At 45.0% G+C, this 12,279-nt stretch overlaps 1 protein-coding gene across 13 annotated transcripts in view; it reads right to left on the bottom strand.

The window, feature by feature from the left end:
- stxbp5l (syntaxin binding protein 5L) overlaps positions 1-12,279 on the bottom strand; it is a 69,737-nt gene that overhangs the window by 11,279 nt on the left and 46,179 nt on the right. For 3 of the 13 annotated variants that reach the window (XM_029843142.1, XM_029843153.1, XM_029843167.1), the window contains exons 15-20: positions 11,820-12,034; positions 11,486-11,661; positions 11,145-11,270; positions 10,156-10,307; positions 7,807-7,875; positions 6,852-6,917 (exon numbers count right to left, since the gene is read on the bottom strand). In XM_029843142.1, coding sequence (XP_029699002.1) covers positions 6,852-6,917; positions 7,807-7,875; positions 10,156-10,307; positions 11,145-11,270; positions 11,486-11,661; positions 11,820-12,034 — 804 coding nt within the window. Of the gene's footprint in view, positions 1-1,476; positions 1,531-3,684; positions 3,790-6,851; positions 6,918-7,806; positions 7,876-10,155; positions 10,308-11,144; positions 11,271-11,485; positions 11,662-11,819; positions 12,035-12,279 lie in introns of all 13 variants that reach the window. The other 10 variants (XM_029843149.1, XM_029843158.1, XM_029843173.1 and 7 more) reach the window with 6 other exon arrangements.

Genomic DNA, 12,279 nt, shown 5'->3' with positions numbered 1-12,279 from the left:
TGCAAGAGGGACGAGAAGAGAGAATGCAAAGGCTTCATCCGGAGTGTGCCAGTAAATCAGAGAGAAAAGGAAAACAAACAGGCTGGTTTCATCTCCAATTTGTATTTAACCCTTTTGTTTTGTTGTTGTTTTAAATTATAAAATTTCTAGAAAAACTGAAAGCAAATCGGAAGCTGCGTGAAACGGAGTGAAGGTCAACTGAACAGAAAAGGATGACATAACTCCAACATTGACTCCTGTTCCGGGGTAAAAGAACCTCACAATCAGCTACACAGGCCTGTCAGGAAGGATTTGCTACAAGCTGGAGTTGGACCTCACCTGAACCCCCCCCTCCATCCCACTACTGATGATGTAATCATTCCTTTTAATAAAACCCATTACAAAGACAAAAAAGCACAGCATTACGTGGAGTGGGTGCCCGCTTTAGTTTGTGTACTTGATATAAAAAGCACGACTTATCATGATTATAGTCAAAAAGTAAAAGATCATTTAGCAATAAGTGTGTTTGGTCTAGGTGGGGGGGTAGGATCGGTGTATTGTTCTCATCGCTGACTAACAAAGGCTGTGTGCTGTCTGTGTCTGTGGGGACCACCTGATGCCCAACGTGACACAAAGCCGTCATGACAAACATCACTCCGGGGTGCCACCCAGTTCACGTGAAAGTCCGGCGTCGCAGCCAGAAGGACGGAATTGAGAACCGCTCATCCAGGGTCAACCTGGAGCAACGCCAGTCACATGACAGCATCGTCCTAGATCTGTCTCATGGTTTTAGTTGACCTTTTTTTGTAGATTTCAAACAGAAATGAAGAAAATCTGCAGGAAACCAGTACAATGCACATAATCACGCACGCAACACACATGCACACACACACACACACACACAGATATCAAAATATGGTGGGGTAAAGAAAGCCACTGAGTGTTAACCCCTCACGCGTTTGTGTTAAAGAAGCAGATTTTTGAAGGAGCAGCATGTGTGACATTGCAGGAGCAAAGCAAAAGGGAAACCTGAGATCAAGATGTGTTTGTGGAACAGTTAGAGAAGCATGGAGGAACACGCGTTCCTTCAAAACGGAGGAGAAAGACTGTTTAAGAGAGAAATGGACCAATCAGAATCATGGGAGCAGCGAGCCAGCCAACCACGTGAGCAAGCCTGTCAATGGAGGAGAATGGTCCGATCATGGCGATGTGAGAGAGAACCTCCGGTTTAAATATGCGCATGAGGAAATCACCTTTATAAACACTTGCAAAATGTGGAGGGAGGATAAACACGCGTAGAAAGAAGGTTAGGAGGTTAAAAAGAAAAAGATCAGGGAGTAAAGAGTGACGAGGAAACTGAAAGAAGAAGGTTTGAAAGAAAAAAGAACGCTCAAAAGGAAGAAAAGCAACATAAAAAGCCTCGAAAATGTGACAAAGGCAGAAAGTTAATGACTCAAAGGAAATCAAGTGGAAACTGCTGGCTTTCGCCTACCGTACCAAGATCAGTCTTAAGATCTGTTGGCAGACTTAACTTTCTGCCCGGCCCCTTTACTGAAACAAAAGAATAGGAAACACAGCACCAGTTAATCCCTTCAAATAATAAAAAAAAGAAGAAAAAGAAAATAAATCAAAAGGTGAAAGTAAACAATGAAACAATGAAAAAGGTTTACAAAAAAGCTAAAGCTAAAAATAAATAAACCAAATGAAAAACAACACAACATGCAAACTGGTGCAGTTGCACACAGCATGCATATTTCTAGAAGGCATGCCCAAATGGTGTCCCAGGCCAAGTATACCAACAGGGTCACTGTAGGTATAGAGGTGACCTTCTGGGCGTTGTGTAACATTTTGGTAAATTCCAGTCATGTTGTGGTGGAAGCAGCATTAAACCATTAATGAACCAGATCTGATTGGGAGAAGAGCTGAAATGTTGCATTCAAATCAGGTTATCTATGGCCTGGGATGTCTGACATGGAAACACAAATAAAAAGGTGTGTCACAGTCTGACACTGGTGCCGACAAAAGAACTGAGAAAAACATTTTGCAAGCATTTTGCAGGAAGTTGACAACTTAGGTTGAACTTGAGATGCAATGGTCCAGTTCCCCCCTCTAACAGAAGGCAATAATAATTCATTGATTCTTTCCGCTGGATGTTTGACTGGGATTGGGAGAGATGAGGCGTGTACGGGACACTTGGTCAGCACGAGAAAAACAAACATGGCCGTGAATTCAAAAACCTAGGAAGGTGTCCGCTTTAACCCGTAAAACAGAGAGAAGACAGGACTAATATAAAACAGTTTACACAGCCAATGATCAAATTTCGATTGGAGAAAAGTCATAGTAACAATCAACAGATAACCCCCCCCCACGAAGCAATCAAAATGGTTGAGATGCAGTAATGAGAGCTTAGATGGGTTCTCTGTGTCCTCCTGTGAGTAAAGATGTCCAAACGCTCCTACAGCGATAAAGAAAATGTGAAATATAATGTTGAAGACTGCTCCAAAACACATCTCTGCAAATACATAAACACTCAGGAAACGCTCCTCAGACCAAAACGGTCTTTCTGCTGCGTGTGGAATATAGATGATCCCACCTTTCAAAGCTGTGCAACCTGACCGCGACCCAGCTGAGCGGCACCATCATCCTGTGACTAAACACGACACATATATTCCTCTTGTTTCCACAGTTTCACCCGAGATCGACCCTTTTATGAGCTCAGGAGTCCCAACGTCGCTCCGTGATTCAGTCACATGACCCTTCCAGTGTCATGGAGGTGTCGAAAACTGATTAAAACCTTCCTGTGAAGAATTCCGATGTTTTTTAAAGACATATGGAGTCGTCGTTTGGGATCTTTTGTGCAGGGGCTGAAATGATTTTGTGGGTATTTGGCATTCGGATTTATTGCTGCTGTTGTTTCTCATTGTATTGGAAGCATTTGCCAGGTTGGGCAGAATTTGGCATTGAAGCATGTTTCAGGACCAGTGCCGAGGTCACAAACGGGTCTAAAGTTGGACTCCATGGTGCCTTCGACAGATAAATATGCAAAGCGAGTTGTCATGATCGGGCGCCACTGCCCAAAGCCAGCGTCATGCAGACTGATGAGATTAATGTTAGCTCGGATGACAACACCATGAGGTTCTCAGACAGACACTTCTGCCACAGACTGTTAAAGAAGCCTTTTAGTCGGAGACGGCTGAGGACGAAAAGTACTCATCTGGAACACAATCCCTCCTTCCTCCGGCCCCGCAGCCATGATCTGCCACATGCAGCGGACGATGTCACACCCCCTGCGGACAGTCTGGGGCAGACAAACAACGGCGGCAGCCATCTGCACACACGCATGGATCGCATCGCCAAAGCAGCGAAAGACAGGCTGGACGGTCGGTTTCGGCAGGTTTGCAATGCAAGCAAGGTGGTCGATGGGCACGTCGACGGCGACTGACTTTGGAAACGTGTGGAGAAACAAATAAGCCCCTGGAACCAATTTTCTCTTCATTACTTCCAAAAACCTTCGGGCCACCCCACACCTGCCACAAAAAGCTCCTCCGTAATCTCTTTTTCAGGATGTGGGAGTGTACAGCTGGCATGCATGGGGCAACACTGAACCATCACCTGTCCAAAGGTTAAAGGTTAAAGCAATAATCCCACGATGAATAAAGCAGATGATGACGTGGAGGCCGAGAGCCGACATATTCCTCCTCTTACCATTGTCCAGTAAGTAAAAGACTGGACTGCAGTGGCTGGCTCTCAGACTGGCCACCGGCTCTGGCAGCACGCGCGGGTCATTGTGAAGGGAGGTTGGATAATGAACTGGAACAGGAGATCCAACAGAACAGACAGACTTTTAAGGGCAACAGAAAGGCAGAAACAGTGGAGCAATAAGGACTTGCAGGTAGAAGGGAGGGAAAATGAAACCAACAATAATATGTTTGTTTTTCACCCAGTCAGTTTGATGCTGCAAACGAGAACATTACAACCATGAGCGACACAGCGATTCTACAACAATTGCAGTTGTTGTTCTGCGATTTATTGTCTGGCAGGAGGTAAAACTGTGCACAGCAGAAACCTGGAGAACGGCGAGTTTTACTGTTGCCACAATTACATGTGAACAGCTACTCAACACGCCAGAGTGGACCGTTCTCCATATTTAGTGGCTGTACTGGCTGGTGGCGCTCTCCAGGATGTGCCACCTTCCAAAAGTATAGGGTGCAACATATCATCAGGACCAAAGCCAGCCGCCGACCCTATATTGTCCTCCGTAAATTGCTCACCTAGACCTCTGTAATCTTTGGTTGTTGCTTCAGCGACTGACCATGGTGCAGCCCCGGGTCACGCCATGGTGGACGGTCACCGGATATTTTGAAAACACTTTAACACCGAATAAACCAGAGAGGTTTTCTTTTTAAAACTTGTTTTCAGGTCTCTTTAACTACCGTTTACCAAAGCAATCCAAATACTAGACAAAAGCATGAGCACATCTAGTGCACGCCGAGGGTCCTATCAGCACATGTATCATTAGGTGAATGAATGGCACCATCAGCCATTTCGAGGTGCACGAGGCAGAGCGGGTGACATCAGTTCAGCACACGGCGAACTTTTTCGGTCCTCACCTCCTCCCCGTCTCCCATCAAGTGCTCGGTGCTAAATATAACCAGCAGGGTCAGGCACCGATCACTGCCACCTCGGCTTGTTAGTCCATTTCAGAAATGGACCTGGTCAAGTAAACCTTGACACATGAGTCACGGAGCTCTCAGAGTGGCACATAAAAAGACATCCCGAACCCACATAGCAGTCTCTGAGACCTAAAAAAGAAAGTGGGCACTGGGAGTCCAGATGACAAAGGTGACCAGATTCAGAGCAGGAAATGGGCAATTACAATGTCTCAAGAGAGGAAGAAGACAGGCTATAAATGTGCAAAAATAAGGGGACAATCTGCACAGGGGAGCTTGGACAAACAGGGGGAACCAGGACAATGGGTACCCTCCTAATAAGCAACCCGCTGTTGGCATAAAGACAAGAACACACCCGATGTGCAGGAGAGAAGCGGCCGGCCTGAACAGCTCATAGTCAACAAGGGATCCATGAATTCCTAACCTAATAAGCGCAGCCGAGCTGCTCCTCCTCATTTGTCACCAGCAAGAATCAGTTTAAACGTGTCTTACATCACTCCTGCTGGACACTTTTTAGGCTGACATTTCCTATAGCATCACACCGCTGTTAACCTCTGCTGCTTTTCCAGCCGGATTGCAGCTATGAATCTATAATTCAAACAATATTGCACCTCTGCCAATCCTCCCTATTATCTGCAGAAATGTTAAACTGAATCAGACGCCCAATGTTTTCCATAATTCTTCCTGTCTGGCCTCGATGTAATTAGCACAAAACAGGCCTGCGAGGGCAGGATGACCAGGACTTATTTTGTATCAAATCGCTGAATGCCATTCTAATAAGACAAGTGAGGTCATTTTGACCTGGTTCTGTTACTTTTACCCACCGTGGTGGGACAAGGCTCACAGGAAGGCTGGTAGATTGGAGTCATGGAAAACAAACAGGGTGACCTCGCCTTCTGTTAACGCAGATGTTTTGAAGACACTTTGAATTATTTTCTGTCACGCTGCTTCTTTTTGTAGGTATAGCAACAGTATGCAGCAGTTTTCTAGCTCTTTCCCTCAACACCACAGATACATGTTCACACTCTCTCCATGTTACCGGCCATATTTTCCGGTCCTGAAGGTGACTTTTTTTCCACTCCTTCTGTTCAAGAACATAATCATTGTCCATCTGTTCAGCACACATTATGTGCAGATAATCAGCAAGATGCTGCCCCTTTAATCTCACATCAAACACGACATGAAATGTACAAATTAGCCATCCAGGCAAACATTAGTCATTTTTGGCTAATTGGTTAGCAGGGGGTGATATTGCAACAAGCTAGTTTTAAGCAGAAATGTAATTGTGGGGACAAATGTAAACATAAACAGTACTGACATTATTCTAGAGATAATCTTCTGCCTGATCTCCTGCATATATGGAAGAACAGCAGTGAAACTGTTATCACTTAATAGATCTGTAAAATACAATAAAGCCCCCAAAAGCAGACAGGATGTTGTGGACACAGCTTGCAGGCTTGGCAGTATCTTTGCACTAACTTACATACACACACAAACACACACACACACAGACACGCTTTTTCGCTCTTGGAGTTTAACATTTGCTGAAATAAAGCGTTTTCTTACAACAGACTCAAAGGTCCCTGCTGGGAAATCTCCTCGTCTTACTCCATTGCACATTACTGACTCCGGCTTCACACTCACAAACAATCTGACTTTTCAGCTGCCCCAGTTCCACCCACACAAGCTCCACTCCTGCATGTCTATAGTCTTACTCTTTCATCTCCTTTGTGCTTTATTGTGCATTTTCAGTCCTCGTTGACCTCCTACATCACCTGGAAACACTGTAAACACGCAGTATAGCGCTCATCTCGCTCTCTTCGTGTTCCATCGACCTACGGCGGTATAAAATATTCATGAGTCTAAAAATATAAATGCAATCAGTCGAAACTCTTCTAATCTTGTTTCAGAAATAACTTAATTGCGATCAGTGGGTAATCACCATCACACCAAAATGGCTGTTGTGAAAAGGTCTAGAAGGAGGAAAGAGAAAACTACATGTGGACTGACACGCAAGATAAATGTTCCGTTTTAACACATCAGACAGGATTTGAATTGTCCAACAGCCATTCATAACTAGTGAAGACAAGCTGGTGAAGTGTGAGGGGTCCGTGTGCTGCAGGGATCGGAACAATAGCATCAGAATGCAGTGCTGCAGTGTGCGTGCATGTGTGTGTGTGTGTGTGTGTGTGAGTGTGCTACCTGAGGTGGGCGACTTGCTCCTCTCCATATCAATGGACTGCTGGTTGTCAGAGAGCTCAGTAAGGCCTGCCGAAATTGTGGTAAAGAACACACACTTACAATAATTCCACCAGAAACTGAGAACAAATGGTCATTTTGGATGAGGTCGGCCACTCGGACGTCTAAGAAAGACCCTAAAGTGCAGTACTGTCAGCAAATTTAACATTTGTCCGTCATTTTTCGTGTGATAAATGTTTTATCGATGTTATGGGGGTCTTCGTAAATATTTGATGTTGATGTTCGTAGGATTCCTGCAGTCTTTCCTGAGCGGAGTGGCTGGCACATCCCAAAACCACCACTTCCACACACACATCCATGTTTTCCATGTCACGATAGGCACTGGGAGGACAGCACGTCGTCCACATCTCCCGACATCAATACATACGAGGACAAACTCACATTTCCATCACGTCAGATCACACATGCACCGAGCCAGAACGAGAAGTCAACTCCTGTTACGAAGAGCCAAAGCAGAAAATTCTGCACTTTCGTTTTGATTTACTCGGATTTAAAGCGGGGAGGGGGGGCTCAAGAGGTGTTCATCACTCAATATGAGTTATTGTTGTCCCACAGACTTTTAGTAATTAAATAGTTTTTGATGAATTCTGGAATAATTTCCCTCCAGGGCTTTAATAATAAGAAAATACATCAAAAAAGACTAATGAAGCCTTAGTGTTTTACTGAAATGTCTTTGTAATACTTTAAATTTGAAAATATTAGAGGAATAAACAAGGATTTATGCAGGCCACTCTACAATAATGCAGCTCATATATTAAAACCTGTATTATAAGTCAGATAATCAGAGGAGTGGCTCTCTTTCTGCCAAAGAGATATTGGACATGATCCCCCTTAAACCCTCCCAAGTGCCCTGCACACAAACACTGGGTGTCCCAGCCTTCAGGAGAGCTCAACTTACTCTGATAGGATGTACGGATCCTTTTCTTTGAATCTGAATAAAAGTTAGACAGGCCACGCATGCAAAGCTCTGTCAGGCAGGCCCACATGCCCACACCAGCAGCCACAGAGTCACCAAAACGGTGCGAGGAGGAGGAGGAGGAGGAGGAGGAGAGAAGGATAGAGTAGAGTGTCAGAGGAGAATCAGGGTCGGAAGGTGATGAGTGAGGGGAGGGGGAGCAGGGGTAGAGGAGAATGAGTCAAAACAATTGGGAAGAAGAGATATAGACTTGGGATGTGGGGAGAGGAGGGGAAGGAGGGAAGGAGGCAAGGGAGGAAAAAGTGGAAAAGAAAACGAGAGTAAGCAGCAACTGAGTTAGTGTCGGGGAAGAGAAGAGATGTACCTGAAACTGATACAAACCCAGTGGTCAAGAAGTAAAAGACTTGGCATTACAGGTGATTTATTGCTAAACAGAACAGCATTTTCAGATCAAATCATCACTTTGGATCAATTTCTTGGAACCCTGTGGCCTGCAGAGAGCAAGTGTACCTACAACACACTAATTTGATCTGACACACACACATATATATAGCATACACATAAGATCGTGTATATGTGTGGTGAAGACAGGTAAAAATGTAGGAGTAATGCGAAATATGTCAGAGAGAACAGGCCTGAAACTTAAAGAATAGGCCTTTTATTTCTTCTCTCTCTTCTTATTGAATTAGCTGCTGCAAAAGCAGCAGCGCAGATTAGACCGCCGCCACCTGGGGTGAAGAAAAAGGGCACAGTTTCTCTATTTTTACTTTCTCCCCCTTTCTGTCTCTCCAAATTGATTCTAAAGACCCACTGTAGAGCGACTCTCACAAAAAAAAACAACAGGAAGTTGAACAATACGAGGCTGAGGTCAATAAATGCATTTACGCAACGGCTCTGAAGTCTGGCGCCCCTGCAGCTGCTTTGAAAGCAGGTGAGACGTTTATTGAAATTATTTAATGGAAAAGTTCTGCGAAATCCTAAAGCAGCCGAGCTTTTACAGTATGGCTGCAAATATAGAGTTGGAAAAATGTTTGAGAGGAAACACAAAACCTTTGTTGTCATTAAATACTCCTACAAAAACACTCTTTGGTATAAATAAAGGGGGCGGGGACAGGGGTCAGAACAAGGAGACCTCTGTGGCATTTCTCAAGCAGGACTAGAGACAGAAAGGACAGATATATCAAACAACAACATGCATAATAATGTCAATGCAAAATGACAGGCAGCCTGTTAACATGCACTTCATCTCATAGTGCAGATGTGTGACAGGCGTACTGAGATGGACGGGTGTCTCTGTGTCGGGTGTGTGAGAGGAGAAGAGGAAACAGAGCAGAGAAACTATTGGACTGATGCTGCTGATCCTGCTGAATATTTGCCGTTGTGGTTTTAAATGATGACTACTGTTTCCCTAACGCGGCTCAGGCAGGACTCCTGCCCACAGGTGGGAGTCCAGGCTTCATATTTGCTAAATCACAGAGTGTCTCTTTTTGCCTTTGGTTCCTTTTCCTCAGCAAACATTAGCGAAGCAGCAAAGATCTGCTGCTTTATGAAGGCCGGGATGATTCTTATTTGTTTTGTCTGCCTGGAGAGAAATTTTCGTCAAGGAACTGGCTGAAGACATCCATCACAAGGAGACACCTCTTGTCTGTGGAGGACGAGGATTCGGCTCCCTTTTGATACAAGAGGGTGCCCGATCCAGACCGTATGAGAAACATCACTTTATTCTATACTTTTAAAAACATCTCAGAATCTGTTACAGGCACCTCCTTTTTGGGTGAGCAGTGTCAGTGCAAAGGAAGCAGTTTTTCATTGCATCCACATGTATTCTTAACGAAGATAATATTATAAATGTTGACAAAACTGTCCTGAGAATGAATCAGACATTAATTATCCTCTATGCCAATAATGCAAATAATGGACTACTGAACTCTTCTACATCTGAGAGTACTATAACAATATTAACAAATAAAAATAATAATTAAGGTTATTTAATGTGTGTGTGGACTCCAGATATCTTAAATGCATAGAGATACCGTTAACCTGATTAAAACAAATTGATCGGGGTTAAAAGGTATGGCCCAAATCAATCCTGCGGAAGAATTAATCAAGATGCGCGCAAGGATGCAGATTATTCCTCAGAAATGCAGCGCGTCCGGTTCACCAGACGGATCAGTGGAATCTTGGAAGGAGGAACCGACAGAAGGTGACAGAAGAAAGAGGAGGAAAGAGAAAAGCTTGAGAGGACAGAAGAGGACTGTGTAATGTAGCTGCATGGTGTGTATGGTGAAAGGATTGAGGAAGGGTGTGTGTGTGTGTGTGTGTGTGTGTTACCTGACGTGGATTGTCTGTTTCTACGAGGCGAGCGAGTGAGGCGCTGGTAAGGGTCAGCGGCTCCGTACATTTCCAATGTCGACATGCACAAAAGGAGGGTTTTCTGCAAGTAGTCCACCACCGCCAGGCCGTTGCAGTTCCCGAACGCCAAACTGGACGTGTGCACGAGGGATGAGCACACACACACAGACACACACATTCGCATTTACATGGATCAGTGACAGCATCGACGACATTTACACTGATTTATTTCAGCAGGTTATCCCCTCAGACATTAAAGGTGCCGCGTGGAGCAGCGACCAACAGGGTCAGATTAGGTGTGACAGGGTGGCGTAGTAAATGTTGGCAAAACCTGGCCTTTATCTCGTCCTGCTGCTTTCACTGAATATTTAGACTAGATTTCCCTCAGGCTCCTTTGCCACCTGCTATCTGAAACCGCTTTGCGGCCTCGGGCATAACTGATCATCCAAAACGTCTTTCTTCTTCTTTTCTTTTATCGGTCTTAAGATTTAATGCGTTCTTATCAATTTTTAGAAGCTCACAACAAATAACCATTAATTCCACACACAAGGGAGATATTCTGGATGGGCTGAGACAAACGCAAAAAAAGAAAAAGAAAAGGCAACAACAACAAAAAAACCACTGTGACACTCCAGTCAACCGCGTCTCCCTGATCCACCAGATGTCTGGATCAGTTTACATGACAACCGCATGGTCAGATGGTTCTCGATGCAACAGCAAACAGGGCGTCCTCTATTTCGGAAACACTGATTCACTCGCAAACACGATTATCTTCGGAAAACACTGAAAACACGTTAGGGAACCGGAAAAGTGTCAGGAAGGGAAAAAAAATATCAGGAAGGTTGAGACATCTGCCCAAGCTGATACTTGGTAGAATATAAGTGTTGCATTCAAAGACGTAAATCTGTGTTTTCCATCACACAGATGAATAAACAGAGCAGCACAGCGCCACGCCTGTGGCGACTTACAGGCCATATGCAGAGTTGATGTCCAGACTGGTGATCTGCTGCGGCGGTTCTCCATCAACCCACAGAAGCTGGATGACCAGCTCCGCCTGGTAGCCCGGAGGAACCCGCACCATCCGATCCTTCACCCTGAGACACATAGGTGAGACGGCGGCGTCAAACAAGACGCAGAGAGGTGGAGCAGACAGGAAACAGAAAACAGAGGTGTTCTAGAAGACCAGCTGAGGGGTCAAAGGGTCAGTCATTTATTAGATTTATTATCTTCCATGCCTAAAATACTTGCGTACCACCAAAATCCACATCGCTGCCTCATTTCATGCAGATAATTCCGGAGGAACTCTTACTTGAGGCAGGGGACACTGCCTTTCTCTGCACTGGGGCTGGCTGGGTTTTGGTGGTGGTGGTGGTGATGGGAAGCTTGGGGTGAATGGGAGCCGGGCTCTGAGAAGCAGGGGTTGTTTTCGTTCTCAGACGGAGAGTTGACGTCTTCGGGCTCGCACTGGAGGCGCACGTCTAATGACTGAGCCACAAAGATATATTAATATAGCCAACTGGTTAGCAAGTAACCACCCAGTCATTGTTAGCGTGGGTTGCTGACAAAGTGGGAACATTTCTAGGCAGCTCAGAGTCGACGACATCGCATCCACAGACATTTTGGTTTATTTCCTCCTCACTCACCACTATCTGGTTGTTGGCCTCGTATTTACTGAAGCGATACAGGATGATGTGGGCCGAGATGCCCACCACGCAGAAGATGCGACTCTGGGGGCACCAGCTGACCATCTGGACAGCGAAGGGGTCCTCCTCCACCAGCTCAGCCGCTCGGCCTTCCCCCACCTTTGGCTTCTCAAACACCTTTGAGGTTTTTAGCTTGTACAGCATCTGTAGTGTGACTGGTTCAAAACACAAAAAAACATCACTTTTTGGCCCAGAGGAAGTAGATTTTTTGTGTCTCTCAGCTTGAAAATTTGACAACAGAAAGCCACCATTGCAAATAAGAGAACAAAACAATAATTCCAGCAAGGTTGCTCTGACATGAGGCCACCAGTGTGAATGTCATCCTAACAACACAAATGTCAACATCATTTTCTTCTTTTCATCTTTGGAAACGCAGTCGTTTGTGTTCCCTCCCACCTCA

This window comes from Takifugu rubripes, chromosome 1, assembly GCF_901000725.2.
Source record: "Takifugu rubripes chromosome 1, fTakRub1.2, whole genome shotgun sequence".
Lineage (NCBI taxonomy): Eukaryota > Metazoa > Chordata > Actinopteri > Tetraodontiformes > Tetraodontidae > Takifugu > Takifugu rubripes.
This window is presented reverse-complemented; position numbering and strand designations above follow the sequence as displayed.